At 43.1% G+C, this 22233-nt stretch overlaps 1 protein-coding gene across 3 annotated transcripts in view; it reads right to left on the reverse strand.

Moving 5' to 3' along the window:
* Positions 1-5173: 5173 nt before the first annotated feature.
* Positions 5174-22233, reverse strand: part of GTF2I (general transcription factor IIi) — a 78524-nt gene continuing 61464 nt past the window's right edge. For all 3 annotated transcript variants that reach the window (XM_083174108.1, XM_083174107.1, XM_083174106.1), the window contains exons 24-33: positions 22024-22089; positions 20760-20943; positions 20607-20659; positions 19788-19865; positions 18147-18230; positions 17232-17415; positions 9160-9188; positions 7465-7506; positions 6499-6540; positions 5174-5785 (exon numbers count right to left, since the gene is read on the reverse strand). In XM_083174108.1, the coding sequence (XP_083030234.1) occupies positions 5745-5785; positions 6499-6540; positions 7465-7506; positions 9160-9188; positions 17232-17415; positions 18147-18230; positions 19788-19865; positions 20607-20659; positions 20760-20943; positions 22024-22089 (803 nt within the window). In that variant the 3' untranslated portion in view covers positions 5174-5744. The remainder of the gene's footprint in view (positions 5786-6498; positions 6541-7464; positions 7507-9159; positions 9189-17231; positions 17416-18146; positions 18231-19787; positions 19866-20606; positions 20660-20759; positions 20944-22023; positions 22090-22233) is intronic.

Consider the following 22233-nt stretch of genomic DNA (forward strand, 5'->3'; position numbering starts at 1 on the left):
ACACATGCCCACACCAATTGCTGACAGTAGTAGTAGTGTTGCCCATACCAGTTGCCGACATTAGTAATGCTGCCTATGCATATGCCCACACCAGTTGCCGACAGTAGTAGCGGCACTGCCTATACATATGCCGACAGCAATTAGCCGACATTAGCCGATATTTTTACACTGCAGCCTGCACAGACCTGACTGATCCATGCAGGCTGCCGACATGTATTTGTATTTAGTGGCCATATATACGGCTGCTAAATACGAAGGCAAATGGCCGCCTATGCCATCGGGAGAATACAAATCCGTAAGTAGGGCAGATTAGTAAATCTGCCCTATTTACAATTCATATTTTCCCGAAAATACGACCAATGCCAGTCCTATGAATTCGTACCCAGCATTGGTAGTATTTTAGAACCTTAGTAAATTCCCCCCATTGGCTTATGTTGCAGTGACAGGTCTGGAGATTTCAAAGCCATCGCCCTGGCAAAAGTTTGCAGCATCGCTGACTCAGTCCAGGGAGAAAAATACCTTTGTTTAGCGTGGCTCTGCCAGGGGGTTATTGGCTAACAAGCTTTACCCTGGGTCAGCACAGCACTGGGGTGTCCTTTTCAACCCAGGCAGGCTTGCTGGACTATTGGAGAGTGTACTCTGAAAACCTAATTAAAGTAGCAAAGCAAACACTGGGGGTGTGGATCATATTGTCGACCCCACTTAGGTCGACAGTCATTAGGTCAACACCACTGGGTCGACAGGCAACTAGGTCGACAGGGTTCTAGATCAACATGGATGAAGGTTGACAGGTGTCTAGGTCGACATGGGACAAGGTCGTCATGGTTCTAGGTCGACAAATGCGTCAGGTCGACCTGGGTTAGGTCGACAGGTTGCGAGGTAGACATGGTTTTCACTGTTTTTTGACCCGAATGTCGACACGAACACAGTTGGAAGTCAACCGCAGCCCCTCGCATCACTCGCTATGCTTCGGGCACGATGCCTCGCTGCGCTTGGCACACTATTTTATTCTCCCACCACGCCCTAGTGGATGGTAGGGCATGAAATACCGCCTGTCGGCACATGTCGGCTCAAAAAACCCCATGTCGACCTTGCGACCTAACCCATGTCGACCTAACAAATTTGATGACCAAGAACCATGTCGACCTTGTCCCATGTCGACCTTCATCCATGTTGACCTAGAACCCTGTTGACCTAGGTTTTTAATTACTAAAAAATGACCCGTAATTAATTTACATTTGGAATTATTTTAGTTGCCTCAGCCATATTTTAATACGCTCATATGTAAAATCTTACCTTGTAAACTGGATTTGTATAGAAGGTCACTAGTTACATAAGAGGAAGGTCGACAGTCATTAGGTCGACATGACTGAAGGTTAACATGGGGTTAGGTTGACAGGATCATTAAGTCGACACAAGTATTAGGTCAACATGCACAAGGCCGACAGTCAAAAAGTCGACATGGGTTTTTTCATTTTTTTTTTTTTTTTGTTTGAGCCGACATGTGCGATAGGCTGTATTTCATCCACTAGGGCGTGGTGGGAGAATAAAATAGTCTGTTGAGCATAGCGCACTTTCTTAGTGTCCCATGTCGACTGTTTTGAAATTCAGTATACAAAAAAGTGAATAATCCCATGTCAACCTTTTGACTGTCGCCCTTGTGCATGTCGACCTAATGCTTGTGTCGATCTAATGTCCCTGTCAACCTAACCCTATGTCGACCTTCAGTGATGTTGACCTTGATGCATGTGAACCTAATGACTGTTCTTGTCGACCTTATGAACCATACCCAAGTAGAAAGACAGAAGGACAGACAAATGTAGGCTTTTATATATTAGATGACTGTACTTGTATCTATTACGATAACAGAGACCTGTGAAATCTGGGATTACTCAGCGAGAGGACATCCCTGTACAGGAAACAATATCACCACATACTGTACTTGCCTACTGTAGTTTAGAAAAAGAACTTCAGGGAGATTGTGACAGCAGCATTTATCAGGGCAATAGTACAGTGGTTACATAATAAGTACATACGCATTGATACCTTACCAGATCCAGAGGAGGGACCTGAAAATTGGAGGCATGGCCTATTGAATAGGGGTGTGGTATATAATTGCGTATATTCGCTGTCTAGTGAGCAGGTAAACACGCTATGCTGCGAGCAGAGGTGTATGCTTACACATCCGCTCCCATTCCTCTGCACAGAGGAAATATCACTGTTCGTTGTGAAAAGTAAGCTACTGTAGGACTTCATTTTAAGACGAATTGACGTGGGATGAATTCGGACCTGTGTGAACAGGTCTGATCCGGGTCCCAGGGAGAGACAAACCACACACCCCAGCCTCCTATCTACAGGTGGACGGTAATCCAAAACCCTTTGTATGCATTTGCACTTTATGGTCCTGCCCCCAGGCACAATAGGAATGGACAGTCCTCATATTGCATTTTAAATTCCCCAAAAAAGCCAGTTACAATTTGTATCGGTTTGATTTATTGTTCATTTCATATAATAAAATGTATTGTTTCTAAATTGTACAATCAGTTCAATCGTTATCACACACATTCACATAGTCAGCGCTGCTTCCCCTTTTTCTTTTTAGGTCTGATCCGGTCCCTTAATCTCTGGAAATACATACATACAGTACATACATACACCTATTGGAATATATGGGACAGTTCTGTATCTGTGGCTATGGGCCTTATTCGAGTTCACTCTTTCAGACAAAATCCTTCTTAGATGGACAAAACCATGTGCACTGCAGGGGGGCAGATGTAACTTGTGCAGATCTAATTAGATTTGGGTGGGGTTTTACTTCAAAGTTAGATCTATATTGCAGTGTTAAAATAAGGCAGTCAGTATTTACCCTGCAAAGAATCACCAAAAAATCACCAAATCTATTTCTATCTGCACGTTACATCTGCCCCCCCTGCAGTGCACATGGTTTTGTCCATCTAAGAAGGATTTTGTCAGAAAGAGTGAACTCGAATAAGGCCCTATGTGAGATACATCAGAATGAATGCATGACCTAGTGGACTGCTGGAACTGTTGTTCAGTTGGCTCCAGCTTGTAAATAAAATGTTATTATGCTGAGCAGTACATGATTGGTAGTAACCTCAACATAAAACATGGGTCAAGTACTAAATGCGTTAGCATGTGGGTATTGGCTAACATGCAAATGCTATACCCACAGTGTCTCACTGATCTTGTTTCCTACCTTCACCCTATCCGTCCCCTTACTGTCACGTTAATACTGTGGAAATTTACTAAGCCAAATTCGTAAAAAAATAGGTGTATTCGTATCCAGAAATTATTTTTCCCTGCGTGATGCCCAGGGCCCCGCCTCCAAGTCCGCCCGCTCCTTCAGTAGAGTCAGCTAGTTGCTGCGCCATCTCGGCAGTCTGTACTGCCATTGCGGCACTAAGTATTTTTGCCTGGTTATAGGCTCCTGTCAAGGAAAACCCATCTCTAGTCTAGGGGAAAAATAGTTGCCTGGACATCAAATTATCAACAGCTATACCACACACAGCCTGGCAGCCATTGATGCTGGTGATGATTACCATGAATGGCTGTGTGTGATGATCATCATCATCAATGGCTGCCAGGCTGTGTACCGTACTAGCAGGATATATCATCAATTTCTGGGGGAACAGTGTGTATAGCCATTATATGATTTCCATCCTTTCAAATCAAGGGGGTAACGTCGGCGTGTCTAAATATATTTTGTGGTAAAAGGTAAAAAAGTTCCTTGACCAATATTCTATCCTATTTTACATTATAAAAAGCCTGAACTCATACATTTTTCATATGTATTTATCCAATATTAACATTAGGATTTTAGCATATGAAAATAATTTGTTTTGTTATAGGACTTTATTTTTATTCATGTGTTTATAAGTCTGCTTCTACTACAATTACCACTGCTTGACTTCTGTTTCCCATCACCGTTAGGTCTAGAACAAGTTAGACACTTTAAGGGGGATATTCAATCTCCTGTTGCTATTCCCGATGGGGGAAATAGCGGCGGGGCCCTATTCAATGCTGTCTTCCCCGACAGCAATGAACAGGGATCTCGGCAGAACATGCCCGACTTTACAAGCAGTCAGGCACGTTCTGCCGACAACGGCCGGGAATTGACGAGCTCCTGGCCGCAGCTCGACAATTTTCAACAGCTTCTCACGGCCACGCCCCCTTCTCGACGCTCGGCAGGCAGGACATTGAATCCCATACCATTGGAAATGTGACCTAGTAGATATTGAGAGGTCATTGAGGTTGGAATATGACAGCATTGGGGCCGGCTCTACCATTAGGCCACTTTAGGCAACTGCCTAAGGCATTGGGCTCTGGGGTGGAGGTGCCACTGAGTGCGCCTATCACAAAATTAAGAATGCCTATGAGGAAGACATATTTGTACTTAATGCAGGTGGTGGCTGTGGAATTCCTAAGACATCAGCTCCACACTTTTTGCTTGAGAGGCTGGAAAGTGGGAATTGGTGGCGGTGTGGGGTTGGGGGGTGCAATAGGTTAAAGTCTTGGCAAAAAGCCTTTCACTGGCCTCAGGGATAACTGGAAGTACATCTATGGCACAGGCATCGCCATGTGCTAAGCTAAGCAAGGTGAAATATAGTGTTAGGGGTAGATATATGAAGCAGTGATAAGGGAGGAGAAGTGATAAAGTGCCTGGAACTTTATCACCGGCCAATCAGCTCCTGACTGTTAAGTTACAGACTGGGTTAAAAAAGGTAGAGTTCAGAGCTGATTGGCTGGTGATAAAGTACCAGGCACTTTATCACTTCATCTCCCTCATCACTGCTTCATACATCTACCCCTTAGTGAGGGTGTAGATGAAACACTGCTTTCTGCTCCATGCTTTCACAACACAGTGCTGGGTCGCAACTGGGATTTTGATCCCGGATCTGACCTGGGTAAGTAATTCCTGGTCGTCCATTATACAGAGGGTGACCCGGGTTTAACCATTCTCATAACCTGGGTGGCCCGGGTCCAGGTTATTAGGCTTGGTGCATTCACATGGCAATTCGACCCAGTTCAACCAAGCAGCAACCCGGTAATAATAAGGTAATAATAACCCAAGCTTAGCTGTGGTGTGAAAGGGGTATTAGAGAATAAAGTACAAATCAGCATTTAAACTGTTAACACATTTCTCAAGACTCAGTTCTTAGAAAACACTTTATTTGTTGCAGGATATTCCAGTAAACAGGAAGGGTTTTAATAATGAATCTTTTATAGCCAGTGAAAGAGATTTTATCTATCTCTAGTCATAAGAACATTTGTAATAGGTATTTCACCAGGACGTCAATGAACAAAAGTTCTTGAGAGAAGCCAAACCTGAAAACATGCAGCGTGTTACAAGTGGAGCATATCTGCGGTTCAGAGACAGTGTGCAGCCTCCTTATTTGCTGGCACGGTCAGCCAGCAGTGTACCTACAGGAACGGAAAGACTCCTCTCCTCGTCCACCATAAAGGCCTCCCAGGATCTCCATTTTAGTTATGCACCACAAAAAATGCAATCGAACCATATAAACATAATAATATAAAAAGATATGATGGAACTTCAAAGCTCCAAATCAAAAATATATTTTCCTTGTATTCCAGACGTCACCGCTCTTTTATCCCAATCTTTTATTATCCAATTCATAGAACTTGGAAGAAAAAAAGAAAACTGTCCCAAAAATGTACAAAAAATTAGTCTGTATAGAAGGTGCTCCTGTTATGTGACTTCTATATTACACAGCCTTGTGGTTCCTTTCAGTGTCGGCATCTTTAGCTTCAAAAAGAAAGAATAATTTTTATTATGGCATCTTTTTCTACCATTACAAATTATTACATAGTTATTGGTCTTTACGTTCTTCACAGCATCCATGAAGACAGTAAAAAAATCTCCTCATATTGAAATTCATAAGACATCTCAGTGAGTTAAACAACAAAATATAAAGGGTCTATTATATCTAATTTACTTGAAATGGACACTAAACTAAAACAAGACTTGGATTAATTCTAAGTAGTAGAATACAAAAAACACATTTGCTTTAGGGATCAGCAGAAAGTGATGGGTTCAACATATTGTGGCTTTATCAGAACACAGGGGCCCCTTGATTTACTGATTATTTAGTTTATTTAGCTGTGCTTGAGATGCTGATATCTAAATACTCCCTCCCCTCCCTGCCTATGTCAATGCCCTCCCCCCAAGAGTGATTTTTGGTGGTCTGTGCTTGTGCAAGGTACATTCCACATACAGTATGTGCTGAAAGCAGCCACAGCTGTGGGATTTGGGTGGCGGGCGGCTATCTGCTATGTTTTACACGACAGGAATGTCTCGCCACTGTTTTGTAGGCTGGCTGGCTCAGATGAGGACTTCTGGTGGGACTGTCTAATTCCACTTCATTTTATGCAGATTAGCCGAGGTGATACAATTATCCAACCTCAGCATCAGGCCCTTATAGTTCAATATATACATTTCTAATTATATAAAAAGGATACCTTCTTCTGTAGGTTCTTCTGTTTCACTCTTGTCAGATTTACCTACAAATATAGTGCAAAAAAGAAGCAATGACAGTCATTTGTACTAGAGAAAGCACCTGTTTTTGCAGGATAGTGACTTTTTATGTTTGTCTACACCACAAAACTAATTATTTGTAAGAACTGGATTAAGGCTTTGTGGGGCACGGAGTACTTAAAATAGGGTGGGGGGATTCAACCCAGGGTCACGACTGTCGGTCCGTCCCGACAGCCATGACCATGGCCCGTTTTCATTTTGCTCGACTGCAAAATTGGCAGGCGGGATTCAATGGGGGGCGTGTCTGCGTAAACGGCCGTGGATTGTCGAGATCCGTCTGTGATTGCGTCAATCCATGGCCGTTCTCGGCAAAACAGGCTTATAAACTCGACACCGTTCTGTCATACTGCCTCTTCAATGGTGTCAGGAAAGACAGCAATGAATAGGCGCTCGCTGCTATTTCCCCTATCGGAAATAGCGGCAGGTATTGAATATCCCCAGGGGGTCCTTAATGGCTAAAATAAAACTCAATGTTAGAAGGTGCTAAATAAGAAATATAATCTGATTGGTTGCTATGGGCAACATCCCAACTTTAGTGTGAGATATTGTTTAATGTTGTCAATAGAATAATATGTATTTTCGGATTAGTGCACCTTTATGTAAACACTAAATGAAAGGAATAGTGGGGCAGATGTATTAAGCCTTAACAAGAGATAAATGCAAGTGTGATAAGGAGAGATAAACGTCCAGCCAATCAGCTCCTTACTGACTTTTTTCAAACACAGCCTGTAACATGGCAGTTAGCAGGTGATTGGCTGGACGTTTATCTCTCTTTATCATTCTTGGATTTATCTCTTGTTAAGGCTTAATACATCTGCCCCATTGGAACAATACTTTGCTATAATCTTGAATATCTTTTATATGTGCTTCAAAACTTAAGTTAGATTTACCAGATTTTGCAGACGACCCAGATTCACAGTCTTCTGTTACTTCTGAAATATAAGGAAATAAATTAGTAAACGGTGCCTGCCGGCCATCCTTAGGTGCAGCTGTGTGGTGGTATACAGTTATGCTTTTGATTGCTCACTTGTGTTTTGAGTGGCAGCCATTAGCACTGGCTTTGCCTATCACAAATCATAAATAATTTGATTTGGTCCTGGATGACCAATCACAGACACCATGGCAAGAGGATCATGTTACCCCACGGTGCCTAGGCACAGACACTGACCTAAAACATTTAGAAATGGCAGCAGAATACAATTATGTGTGGATTATGTCCATCTAAGCAGGCACTATATTTGCAGAAAGACTGGCTTACTGCCAACCTAGGGTCTCTTCATTTCAATACTGGACATCTTAAGCCTGAAACCCACCTGATGAGCCCTGTGAATGATGGTATCCGGAGTGATCATAGAATGACTCTACGTCGACAGTCATAAGGTCGACCACGATTGGTTGACAGTCAGAAGGTCGACATAGTAAAGGTCGATATGCAATTTTTTACAAAATTTTTAGCCAACATACGCCAACAGGTGGTATTTCGTGCCCTACCATCCACTAGGGCGTGGAGGGAGAATAAAATAGTGTGCCGAGTGCAGCGAGGGGACACGGTACACATAGACAGTGGCCAATATCGACCTATACAACCTAAAAACCTTAAAAACTCATGTCGAGCCTTCCAATGTCTACCTTTTTTTATGTCAACCCTTTGACCCTGTCGACCTTTGAACCCTGTCAACCTTTAGACCCTGTTGACCATTTAACCCTGTTGAAATTGTGACTGTCGACCATTAGTGGTCGACCATATGATTGTAGACCTAGAGACTGTAGATGTTTTATACCATAACCGTGAATGATATCATGAACGATAGTGTCAGAGCTCCCTGACAAGCCAGAGTGAAATCCTGCCCTGTGCAAACCTGCCAATTTATGTGCACAGCTTACAAGAGCTTGTGAAAATGTTACAGCCCTGCGATTAACAGTAAATCCATTGGCAGCTGCTCACCATCAAATGATTTTTCCAGTGTGCGCAGTCAGGCGTGGCCCAGGACTTACTCGGCCAGTGCTATAGAAACGGTCTGATCGGGGCCAGAGCTGACGTCACACAGCTTCCCTTCAAACGCCTGAGCATGTGTGCATTTTGCCTAACACTCACAGAAAAAAGGGCAACATATATTTTTTTTTTTTTAAGGCAATGTTGACACCTGGGAACGTGAATCCCCAATATGTGCCATGCTACAGATGTGCTAGGCACACTTTAACATTCCCAAATCGGAGTCCACGTGGATGGTAAAGCATGAAACTGCAAAAAAAAAAAATCATAAAGAACACATGTCGACCTTTATATGTGTTGACATTTCTCACGTTGATATATTGCATTTGTCCACCTCTTTTCAAAGTTGACCTTTTGGTGTCAACCTATTGACTGTCGACCAAGACATTGTCTGTCAGCCAGATGGAATCATTCTTTCCAGTTGATGTCACCACATAGCAGCTGCTGCTTCTTTTACCTCCCTGCCAGGGAGCTGTAGAGTATGGAAGAAGCCAGTGCAGAAGAGAGCATTTCACAGTCTGAAGCGCTACTCAAAAATATTAGCATACAAGCATATGCTCTGGGAGGTTTACACTGATGGATATATACTTACGACTGTTAAGCAACAATCCAGGAAAAGGCCTAGAACAAATAATAATAAAAATAGTTTAGAATTAGACACAATTTCTGTATTTCTTTACAGGTTACATTTTAAAAATACTACTATAAATTTTTGAGTATATCGCAGAATTGAAAAGGACACAGCTGGAGAGGTGTCTAATTATTATTTCACCACTGATGATGCCAATACTTATGACATCATGATATATGAATATCAGCCGTTTCGTGACTTACGAGTACCAGCTCTGACCATTTTTTAAACTTGTACACCAGTGAGGTTTCTCTCATATACAAGTGAAAACTGTCTAAATTGATTGATCACGTTTATTACCCCTGAAGAAGTCCCTAAGGGACGAAACGCATAGGGTATCTCAGACCAATATACATCTATGGTCAAACCAGGAATTAATACACCTTTGTGAAAACAATCATCGGAAAACTTCTGTTTTTTTGTATTTTATACGTTTTATTGTTTGGAATAAACATATATACGATTTTAAGTTAATTTGTTGTTGGTGAAATACATCTAAGCGCACCTCTACATCTTTCACTATATATATATACACATACACAAGGTTTGCAGAAATGGTGCGCTGACACCTGCTTAATTATTAAGCAACACTGAAGCTATTAAGAAGTCCACAGTTCTTTATAAGAAATCGCTTGTTCCCAGACTGTGGAACTGCAGCACCCTTCTTCTGTCTCTGTCCCCAAGAGACAACGCCGAAGCAATCTACAAACAAAGAACAATAGCGTAGTATTGTAGGGGGCGCTGGATTATTGTTGACCCAATATAGTAGCTGTCCGATGGCTCATACAGTGTTTATGAGGGAAAAAAACACAAAAAAGACAGCAATCAATGGGGATCTGTGTATGGGTAATAAACAGAAGGTTTTTTCTGAGGGGCACAGTAGAAAAAACTCCCAGGGGGATATCGTACCCTCACTCACACGAAACGGTGCGTGTACATCCACATCAAGGTATCTTTAGGGTGTTTTCAAAAGGGGACACCTCCGTGTGTGGAAATAGATTTGAAAACAGGTGCGTACCGTACTCACATGTATACGGGTAATGGTACTCCTATAAAGGTATCTTTAGGTCCCAGAAATAGAATTTTCAGTGATTACTTCCAATATTCTCAGTAAAGGGTATGAAAAGAAAACAAAATTCTCTCTCAATAAAAACAGAAATGTACTGGACAATGATACACCACAAGGGTCTGTATACAAAGAGAATTCCCAAGGGATTATCGTACCCGCACTCACACAAGAAAATGCGTTTACATCCACATCAAGGTATCTTTGACTTCAACAGGGCACCTCCGTATAGGAAATGGGTTGATAATAGGTGCGTACCTTTACTCACATGTGTGTTCGTGATGGTACTCCTATCTGGGTATCTTTTGGGTTCCAGTCAATAGGTCAGGTTTTCAATAATAAACTCCACAATCCCGGATATATCATAAAAGGAGACAAGGTTCTCTCTCAGTATAGATATTTATTGAACGGGGTAAAACAAGGATGGTGTGCACAAATACAAATGCACCAAAACATGTGCAAAAAAAGGAAGGGGAAACAATACCTGAAAGGCAATGTATGGCCATCCACTGTCAGCCAGGTAGTCCCCAGATGGTACAAGTAATATAGATGCACAGCTCCTCTCCACCATTGGTGGAGAGGAGCTGTGCATCTATATTACTTGTACCATCTGGGGACTACCTGGCTGACAGTGGATGGCCATACATTGCCTTTCAGGTATTGTTTCCCCTTCCTTTTTTTGCACATGTTTTGGTGCATTTGTATTTGTGCACACCATCCTTGTTTTACCCCGTTCAATAAATATCTATACTGAGAGAGAACCTTGTCTCCTTTTATGATATATTCGGGATTGTGGAGTTTATTATTGAAAACCTGACCTATTGACTGGAACCCAAAAGATACCCAGATAGGAGTACCATCACTAACACACATGTGAGTAAAGGTACGCACCTATTATCAACCCCTTTCCTATACGGAGGTGCCCTGTTGAAGTCAAAGATACCTTGATGTGGATGTAAACGCATTTTCTTGTGTGAGTGCGGGTACGATAATCCCTTGGGAATTCTCTTTGTATACAGACCCTTGTGGTGTATCATTGTCCAGTACATTTCTGTTTTTATTGAGAGAGAATTTTGTTTTCTTTTCATACCCTTTACTGAGAATATTGGAAGTAATCACTGAAAATTCTATTTCTGGGACCTAAAGATACCTTTATAGGAGTACCATTACCCGTATACATGTGAGTACGGTACGCACCTGTTTTCAAATCTATTTCCACACACGGAGGTGTCCCCTTTTGAAAACACCCTAAAGATACCTTGATGTGGATGTACACGCACCGTTTCGTGTGAGTGAGGGTACGATATCCCCCTGGGAGTTTTTTCTACTGTGCCCCTCAGAAAAAACCTTCTGTTTATTACCCATACACAGATCCCCATTGATTGCTGTCTTTTTTGTGTTTTTTTCCCTCATAAACACTGTATGAGCCATCGGACAGCTACTATATTGGGTCAACAAGAATCCAGCGCCCCCTACACACTGATTCCTTTTCTACAATTCAACGACTAGAGGTCTTTTGGTGATCCTCTTCTTTCAGTGTAAGGCTGCAGGATTCAGGCTTAGCGCCTTGGGACTAATTCACACTTCTTTGTATTAATAGCGTAGTATTGTCAAAACATATAAAAGTTTTTAATGAATAAAAGTGACAACTATCACTAGTACATTAACCGTACCATAAAAGTCCTCAGTTTGAGTTTGAAGAAACTCAGGAGCCCGAGGTGTGCTCCCTACCACCTGTGCTGTGCCTAAAGACATGCAAAGGGGGCCGTGCGATCGAGTGGGCTTATCTCCCGAAGGAGACAGGCCCCGTTTTTCCCCTAACCCCTCTCAACCATAAGGCCGAAGAGGGGAAAATAGGAAACGGTGGCTCCTCTTCGCCGAAGCTTAAGGTGGCCATACACACGCAGATTTATCTTCAGATCTGGCTGGTTGGAACAAAAACATGGCTATGGATGAGAGCAAATAACAGTTGACCATTTGCTTGGAAATGCTGGAAAACTGCCAAACTGTCATTCATCCATAACCATGTTTTTGTTCCAACCAGCCAGATCTGAAGATAAATCTTACTAGTGTATGGGCACCTTAAGAGAGACCCTCATTCCTCAACCCCCGGAAGGGTTAGGACGGTGGGTCCTCCGCACCCGAAGGTTTGGAGAGATCCTCAGTGGACTTCCCTCCGCCTTGCGGCTCGGGGTCGTCCTCGGGGGGACCGCAGCTCTCCCCAAAAGGCGAGAGCTTTGACACATTGGGGAAATGGAAGGCCCGAAAGGGTCGACCACACTACCCCAAAAAACGTGACAAACTACAAAAAAACCCAGAAAATGTGAAAGTGACGAACGTGAGAAGGAAAATAAATAAATAAAGAAGCCAGAAGGCCGGGGTGGGGGTGTGAAAAATTGTCCTACCCCATCCAAAAGGACGAGGTAAGGACGTGAAACGCTAACCTAGAGGGAACTGCGCAGTGCTAGTGCATGGTGATTTTGGGATCACCCGTGCATGTTCGGCACCCCCGAGTTTCCCCGGGGGCACAGTGCAGCCTCGGACTCCAAGCAGCCGACCGATCAGCGTCCGACCAAGTGTTTCTCTGCTCCCATCATAGGGCACTTTCCAGCCCCCGGCATGGGAATGGGTACTCCACTGGGCTTTTCGACTGACTCCCTTAGGGGCTGCAACCCCCTCGGAAGAGCAATCTACTCAGTCTCAGTGTTTCTCCGATCCCAAGGTTAAGGTACTAAGCTGGGCCTTTCGCGGTCTCCCCATCAGAGGCTACGAACCTCTGGAACAGGAGCCATCTACTCAGTCCCAGCCTTTCTCCGCTCCTTGGGAATGGATACTAGACTGAGCCTTTCGCTGTCTCATCCTTCGGGGGCTACGAACCCCATCAAGAGAGCCAAACTACTAGGCCCAGTGTTTCTCCCCCCCTCTCACCAGTGGGTTTACGGAAACAACTCCTACCACTGGCAGAGGTGAAGGTACTCAGCCAGACTTTTCACCACTCCCAGGCAAAAAAGAGGGGTCCTCAGTGGTGGACTTAAAACCACATGGTGCATAACAAGTATCCACACTGGCAAAATACAGGAACGTTTGGTGTTTAAACCGCAGGTCACTCACGGCTACCACAGGGAGAGATCTCCAACTTGCGGCGCTTGGCAGATTCCTTCAGCGACGGGCAGCTCAGCGGCTGCTAGCAACTTACGTATCCTGCAACTTGGAAAAGCGTCAGTCAGGCCACGCCCCTACGCATTTCGTCAAGGACTTAGTCAGTGGGGTCACCCCGCCATTAGGAGGAGGTCATCTAAATATGGGAGGATCCGTACTCCTTGAAGGTGTAAATGTGCCCTCATTAGAGCCATTACTTTTGTGAACACTTGTGTTGCTGATGAGAGGCCGAATGGCAGTGCTCGGAATTGGTAATGGCACTTCCGTATAGCGAATCTGAGGTAACACTGGTCCTTGTGGATAGGGATGTGTAAATAGGCATCCTGCACATCTAGAGATGCCATGAAGTTGTCTTTTCTGAGCACTTGTAGATAGATCGCAGTGATTCCATCCTGAATCTGGAGACCCGGACTTCAGACTCCAGTGTCTTCAGATTCAGGATAGGAGGGAAGGCGCCATCTGGATTTGGGACAAGGAAAAGATTTGAATAAAATCCTCTTCCTCTCTGGAGGAGAAGTGGAACCGGTTCTGTCACACCTGCTGACAGAAGCAAGTGGACCGCCTTATTTAGAGCTGAAGCCTTGGCAGAGTCTACAGGCATACCAGTTTAAAAAAATAATGTTCTGGGGGACACCCTTTGAATGACAGGGAAAAACCCCTGGACATAATATCCAGGTTCCAGGTGTCTGAGGTTGTACTTGACGAGACGTCTAAAAAGAGGAGAAGGCGACCCCCTACCCTGACTGCGTCGGTCTGAGCCCAAGGATAGTCAGGCAGCTGGCTTTTCAGGTTACTTTGGGGCCTGCCGGCGTCCTGTCTATGGTTGGCAACCCTTTGACTTTTGGTTTGGGAGGTACTGGTTGAAAACGAGAGGAGGGTTGGCCTTTTGCCTTTCCTTGAGGACAAAACACCAAAGACCGAGGCCTTGGAGCAGCGGAAGGCAGGAACGCCAGTTTGGATGCTGCTATGGTAGTCACAATTTTATCAATTATCTCGGTTCCAAATAGAACTTCCCCCAAAAACGGTAGGGCTTCTAAGGCCTTCTTGGATTCACTGTCTGATCGCCACGAACGAATCCATAATGCGCATTATGCCGCCACTGAAGCAGTCTCTCCTATGTAGACAATTTTCCTCTCTAATGTTATCCACTAGGCCGTTAAAGTCAATGTCAGACCTGCGGCCCACAGAAAGGGCATCTAACCAACTAGTGATGGCCAGTTCATTGTTTTAGGTATGTTAATAAAAATATATTTATATTTTTTGATATGTAATTTATTATGTACATTTATGTCTCCAGGTCCCTTTAAATAGTAAGCGATATGTATCTATCTATCTATCTATCTATCTATATGGAATATAAACATATTACACCCACACCAGCTTTCCTACTGATGGTGTCTCATAAGAGGTCAGATGATTTTGCCTAGCAACATGGCATAAACAATAGACGCCGTGTAGTTCGTGGCCACCTTCTGGAATCACGTGTTAAGGGCCCCATACATCAGCAATTAATTGTGACAATTTTCAGATATGGAGATGGTTGCCACAATTAATTTTAGATGTGTGGGCTCCCCCTTTTGGCAATCCCAATCAAAATCGCCAATCGATTGCTTAATCAGGTTTTTAAACATGTTTAATAATCTGGTATTATCTGCAGATCTTTTTTATATGTGTGGGCATTCCCAATTCGTCTTCTCCATCTATTTACATTATGAACAGCTGAAATGACAATCGATTGGGCAATTTCCAGATATGAAGATGCAATCTTTAGATGGAAAAATCTGCCGATCACTGAAATAAATATGTAATGTGTGGGCAAAGTCAGATAGATTGTAAAATCCATTTATCTGGCCAAAAAATCCCTGGATCTGGAAATCCATAAATTGTGATTGCTGATGTATGGGGCCCATAAGTCAAGTGACCGGGAGACACTGCTTAGTTACACAGGACGCTCCGGGTGATGCTGTGTAGTTCCTGTGTTGCGGCCGTCTTCTGGGCAGACACGGGACTGCGTGTTGCTAGGTAATGGTGTGGATGCGATCTGGACAATGATGGGGGCCTCCCATTTCATCCATGTTTTTACATTAATCATTGGAAGAACAAACATGATTGTGAAAAAATCTGTGAAACATGTAAATTATATTATATTCTAACTGTCTATTTGAACTTGTATGTAACAATAAAAACTGTTTTTTTTTTAATTGATTTTTATATAAGTGTTGAAACATAGGTTAAGCGCACTTCCATTTCTACTCTACAGTACATTCTTTTCTCTCTTTCTCTACTAACAGAGAGGTTATATAGAGGTGCAGCTAATCCCTCCCCCCTTAGCACTCTTTAGAGTCTTCCTTGTGTAACTATTTTAACATTTTAATTATCTACATTTTTGTTTTTATCGTTATTACTCAATTAAGGAAATTTCCTGACGTGTGCAGCTTCCTCTTTATTCACATCATCTTGCAAAGTTGTCTTGTTTAGAAACAAAACAAGTCTAGAGTTGCAGATATATTTATACCATAGTTATCAGCAGCTATAGGAATTCCCCCATCCCAAAATAGTTTGGAAGAAAAATTGGTTTAAATATAACAATAAAATAATAAATGAAGGCATGCCTCCCAACTTTTTAATGAAAGGAATCGTGACTCGGCATGCCGAAAAGGGGCATGGGTTCATGGGGATGCTGCTGTCATTTATTTATTTATTAGCAGTTTCTTATATAGCGCACACTTATTCCGCAGTGCTTTACAGAGTATAGTTGAACATTCACATCAGTCCCTGCCCCAGTGGAGCTTACAATCTATATTCCCTACCACATGTTCACGCACACACAGACATTCTAGGGTTAATTTTTGTTAGAAGCCAAATAACGTACCAGGAAAATTTTTGGATTGTGGGAGGAAACCCATGCAAGTACAGGGAGAATATACAAATGCCACACAGTTAGGGCATGGTGGGAATGGAACCCATGACCTCAGCGCTGTGAGGCAGTAATGCTAACCATTACACCATCCGTACTGCCAGAGCCATGCCCAATTTCCCATCACTGTTGGGGGCATGGGCAGAGCTTTGTGAGCTGCTGGCATGCCCTCTGTCCCTCTGTCTCCTGGAAATAGACTCCCAATCCCCCCCCCCCCCACCCACCCACCCATCACGGGACACTGCTGCCCCTGGCTGACACGTAGGAGAGTCACAAAAACTTGTGACTGTCCCACAAAAATCATCACAGTTGTGAGATATGATTAAGGAACTAAAGAACCACGGACCACTGAAAAGAAACTGAAAGGAACTACAATGTTTGTAGAAATATACAGAGACCAGTGAATGCTAGAACACCAATATTTATTGTCAGGCAAATGGTTTAGCGTTAATCTCCTTCATTTATGTATTTGTCTCAGCTAATCATTGACTACCCATGCGATATGTGACAGAGTAAACTTCATATTGATTAACTAGTGTTCATCTAGCACCCTGCATCTTACAAAACCTGTGCACTTCCTCTACCCTGCCTGGAGTGTCGCTCTCTAGTACAGGTCTGGTCTGCATATCAGTGCTGAAATACAGACCAAACTGTGCTAGAAGCACAGCAGAGAGCCACACCCCAGGCAGGGTAGATGAAGTGCACAGGTTTTGGAAGATGCAGGGTACTAGAATGAATACTAGGCTTAACACATTGATCTACAGGAGGCTCAGTAGGCACAGATGCCGTACAGTATATATGCCATTACTAAATTTAAAAGTGATAATTATGAAGACCTAATGGTACTCAAGTTATCACTGGAACTGTGTACCTCTGCTTTAAGCCACTCACCTTATAACAGTAAACTTTATAAATTCGGCTGAGTCCAGTATTCTGCGCATGGAACTTATTTCTAGATAACTGGGGGCTTTGAATGAAACCCCTGGTGGCATCCCGTCTACCACAACACATCCCGGATTGGTGGTTATTTTCCTATAGGGCACTTTCACTGGAAAACTCATGCCAATTGCTTCCCCTATAAAAATAGCATTGCTAAATGTGAATATGGACAGTTAAATAGAAAACATTTAACTCTAACATAAGTAGTTAAACGGAGACATACATAATGTGACTGATGCTGAGTGGAATGTGCACATCTGGAACAGTGCATACAGAAGTACGGGCACAGCAGAGCCATATGTATTTCAGTAGCGTCTATCTCTACAACTGATGCTGTGCAACTGAGCTGCAATAAGCGGCTATCATCAGTGAGGTGTGTAGTCGCAATTGTAAGCAACGCAGACCAGATTTAAGTATAAATACGTGTTTCCTGGTGTATGATGTCCGCCTAGTATAGGACTGGCACAAGTGGAGGCTAGTGCCCAAGAACGGACACACCACAACATGCATATGACACCGCATATGAGCAAATCTATGCTCTTTGTTCCATGCATACAATACAGGAACACACGTGCAAGATTTCCAAACAACTCAGCCTCACGAACAATATATACAAGGCTGTCTTAATCCTACTGGATACCATGACAGTAATATGAAAGATAGATAGATAGATAGATAGATAGATAGATAGATAGATAGACATTACATTTAGTGTCACATAAGTGTTTTGGAAAACTCACCTAGGTGTTATGCTTAGCAAAATGAATGACAAAATATAATTTATATTAATACAATGATGGGAAGAAGAGCCCTTTTCTATTGTATGTACTTCCTGAATAGAAGGTGATAATTACTCCCCCAACTTACCAAACTTCTGACTGAACAGTTCATTGACTTGTTCCCGCAATTGACGGGTTTTGTCTATTTTCATTGCTCTCTCGTTGTCCACATCTACAGAATAATATAAAGCAAATTGTTTTAACAGCACATCCCTGCCTCACTGACAGCAGCGCATCCCCGCATCACTGACAGTAGTGCATCCCCGCCTCACTGACAGCAGCGCATCCCCGCATCACTGACAGCAGCGCATCTCCGCCTCACTGACAGCAGCGCATCCCCGCCTCACTGACAGCAGCGCATCCCCGCCTCACTGACAGCAGCGCATCCCCGCCTCACTGACAGCAGCGCATCCCCGCATCACTGACAGTAGTGCATCCCCGCCTCACTGACAGCAGCGCATCCCCGCATCACTGACAGCAGCGCATCCCCGCCTCACTGACAGCAGCGCATCCCCGCCTCACTGACAGCAGCGCATCCCCGCCTCACTGACAGCAGCGCATCCCTGCCTCACTGACAGCAGCGCATCCCCGCCTCACTGACAGCAGCTCATCCCGCCTCACTGACAGCAGCGCATCTCCGCCTCACTAACAGCAGCGCATCCCCGCCTCACTGACAGCAGCACATCGTTGCCTCACTCGGACAGACTGGAGCTAACAGCCCTGGCATTATACTATGGGGGTTATTCAGAACCGATTGCTGCTATGCGATTTTGCAGACTGAAATTTCACACTGTGCAAGTTTTTGCATGGTTTGTGAAACTATAGCCAATTGTCATACAGCAGCAAACCCAAACACAGCTCAAATGTTCCAGTGTGTGCAGTCTGAGCATATCCCTGACCCTTCCAAAACAGTGATAGAAACAGGCTAATCAAGGCCGGAGCCAACGTCACACACCTCCCTGACACCTCACAGAAAATGGCAACTTGCCACCCACAAATGGTGTCATGTTGCAAGGGGATTGCGAATAAAACAAATAGCACAGCTTTTTGTCACTATTTGGCCTCATGTATTCCAACTACGTTCTGCACACTTGCGCAGTTGTTCAGTAAACAATCGTCACGTTAATTCTCACAACAGCGATCAGCTCTGAATAACCCCCTATGTGCATGCATGCCACAGACATGAGTATTAAAAGGGCGCATGGTCACAGCTCACAGAGGCCTGCTGCGTGTCAAAGAGGCCTGGCATTGTGCCATGCCCCTGTGCCTCTGTATGCTGGGCGGCAGAGCTGCTTGGCCAGCCCCTATATATTTTGTTTTGAATGGTGAAGAACTGTTGCGCTGTCCCCAATAATAGAAAAGGAAGTTCTCTGGTCCTCTTCAAATTCAATCCAAACATTGGCATAGAAATGAGACAAGAAGAGACTTCGTCAGAGAGACTATGTCAGATTGTTCTCATACACAGTACCCAGTCTGTGTTACTGACCTGTCTCTCTTGCCCTATTTGCATACAAAGGTTTCTTTGATATTCACAGTCGGTATCAGGTCCCCAGATCAACCACAGGTATCAGGTCCCCAAATCAACCCGGCTTACCTTATGGCTATGCCCTATATGAGCATAAAGTTGTCTTTAATATCATTTAAAGATTTAAAGTCATGGATTCCTTCGACCACGGACCAATCATGCGATATATACAAGTACCAAAAAAACAACAACCATGTAACGTACCTGGTATAGTTACTTGTATTATATTGAGATCTTCAAGTCCAGATGCTGTGATCGATGGGTTATTGGCATTTATTCTTTCTTAAAGTGATAATAAAAATATTTTGCAGCATGGTTAGGATTCTAATAATGTTTGGATATGAATGAAGAAGTATTGTACAACTTGACAAATTAGGCATGATCCATGTTTGTAAGCAAAGCAAAAAAAAAAGCAAGTAACTCTGGGTGAAATTTAATGGGATGAGAGAGTCAGAAAGTGAGAGATTTGGTAAGAAATATCCAGGGTTTTGTAAAGCGGCAATCATTTACCCTGCAAAACCAGTTTGATTTTGCAGGGTAAATGATTGCCGCTTTAAAAAAAAAAATGGAAATTTCTTACCAAATCTCTCACTATGTGTCTGGAACACACTCTGTTGCCATGCAAAGGGGAGCAAATATATTTTGTCTGTGTAGGGTAAATACTGGCTGCTTTTGCATGTAACTCACAAATATTAGAAAGCTTTTATTTTACACTGCAATATAGATTTTCATTTGCACACACCCCACCAAACTATCTCTTTTTACATTACTTTTGCCCAGTTGCTTGCTTTTTTGCTTTGCTTACAAAGGGCCATTATACATGAAAACAGCATTATACATCAATTACAGATGGAGATAGATGTCCTGTTATAACATTAAACCCTAAATACCCATGAGTAGTCAAGCACATTCATATTTTCATTGATTATTACACAATAAGTATGATTTATTAAAATTGTAGTGTGACAATAAAAAATTAGTGCTATATGTTGTAGATTAATGGACAATTAGTGGAACCCTTACTTTGTGGGTAGTGTAAAGATGTGTCCTTGGCTGCAGCCTCAAACAATTCAGGCCTGGATAAAAAGAACAATAAATATTATATGAAGAAGTGTAAAAAATATTGTACATTATTTAAATTTTAAAGTTGAATGCACAAAGAATTTATGGTCTTACTTTTTAATAATGAATTTAATCTTTGCTCGATTTCTGAGGATTTTCTCTAGTCTAGGAATGCCAAAAGTAGATGGTCTGCGGAATGGAACCCCCTCGGGCAGTCCTTCAACGTAGAATTCTTCTGGGTAGGATTCAAATAATGCAAATGGAACTTTGAATGGTTCTTTCATACCCAAGGCTTCACCTACAAAAAAAAAAAGTATTTGATTTTATCTTATAAATTACATTTTGAATGGAAAAAAAGGAAAGCAAACGGAGAATGTATTCCACAAAGAAGAAGCATGACTTGTCATTATACTTAGGGATAGATTCAGACCTGTTCGTACAGCTCTGAATTCATCCCCGTCCCCGATGGTGGGGGTCTCCACATGCACATAGACGATAATGCGCATGTGCACACCCCTCAGCGAACGCCCTCGGTGAGATTTTCACTCGCCGAGGGTTCGCTGCCTGATTTACAGGCAGGGGGTGTTTCAGGGTGGGTACCCGGCGTTTCATGGACATGCCCACAAAAACGGTGGGCATGCCAATAGAAAAGTTGGGTGGACCCCAGCAAACGCAGGCCTGCGCCTGCCTGCTCAGGGCGGGCGGAGGACATCAGTGCCAATCTTTAATTCGGCCATCACTGTTCAACTAAAAAGTTAGTCCTGTGTAAGCGTACACATCCACTCACAGCGTAGCGAGGGGATCCAGGCGGCAGAGATGGGGGGGGCATGCGTTCAACAGGGTGGCGTTAACCTTCTCACTAGGCAGCAAATATACGCAAAAATGCGTCTCTCTCTCCCCCTCGGCGTGTCTCTGGGTATGTGTGATATATTTAAACACACATCCCTTCGGCACGCAGAAATAGGGAGACAGAAGCCAAAATCGGGCGCACAAGAAAAACATTTTTTTTGTCTAAATAAATAACAGTTTTATATTCCAAAGTGTCACTTGCAGCTCTCGATGAGGAGTAGTGTTCATTATATATATTTTTAGCGAATATACGCAGCCTAGCGCGCAGCTCTGAATTGGGCCCTTAATACATGAGCTGACACTCTAACCTGATGGGAATTCTAACAGACCGAATGCTGTTTTACAGAATAATAGGCTAACCAGAGAAATGTAAAGCATCTTCAACTCCAGTCCAACCTTTCCTGTCCAAAAACATATCAGTTATTTCAGTAATAAGCTGAAGTCTAAATCATGTATGCTTTAGATTTTACTTAAATATGTATATACCCACACAAAAAGTCTATTAAGAAAATTCAATGAAGTTACTTACCACATTTCTCATCAAACAGTGCCTCCACTTTTTGTTTTAAGTCTGTTATTTTAGCATTCCAGGCTTCTGTGGTTGAGGGAAAGAAATATATAACCTTTAGCATGGCAATTAGTAATTGTTTTACTTTGTATGATACCATACCGCAGAGGTAACTGGCTAGCACTGTGTGTGTGTTACGGTTGGATACTAGGGATAGGGTTAGGTTTCGAA

Source organism: Crinia signifera, chromosome 2 (assembly GCF_055691185.1).
Source record: "Crinia signifera chromosome 2, ASM5569118v1, whole genome shotgun sequence".
Classification (NCBI taxonomy): domain Eukaryota; kingdom Metazoa; phylum Chordata; class Amphibia; order Anura; family Myobatrachidae; genus Crinia; species Crinia signifera.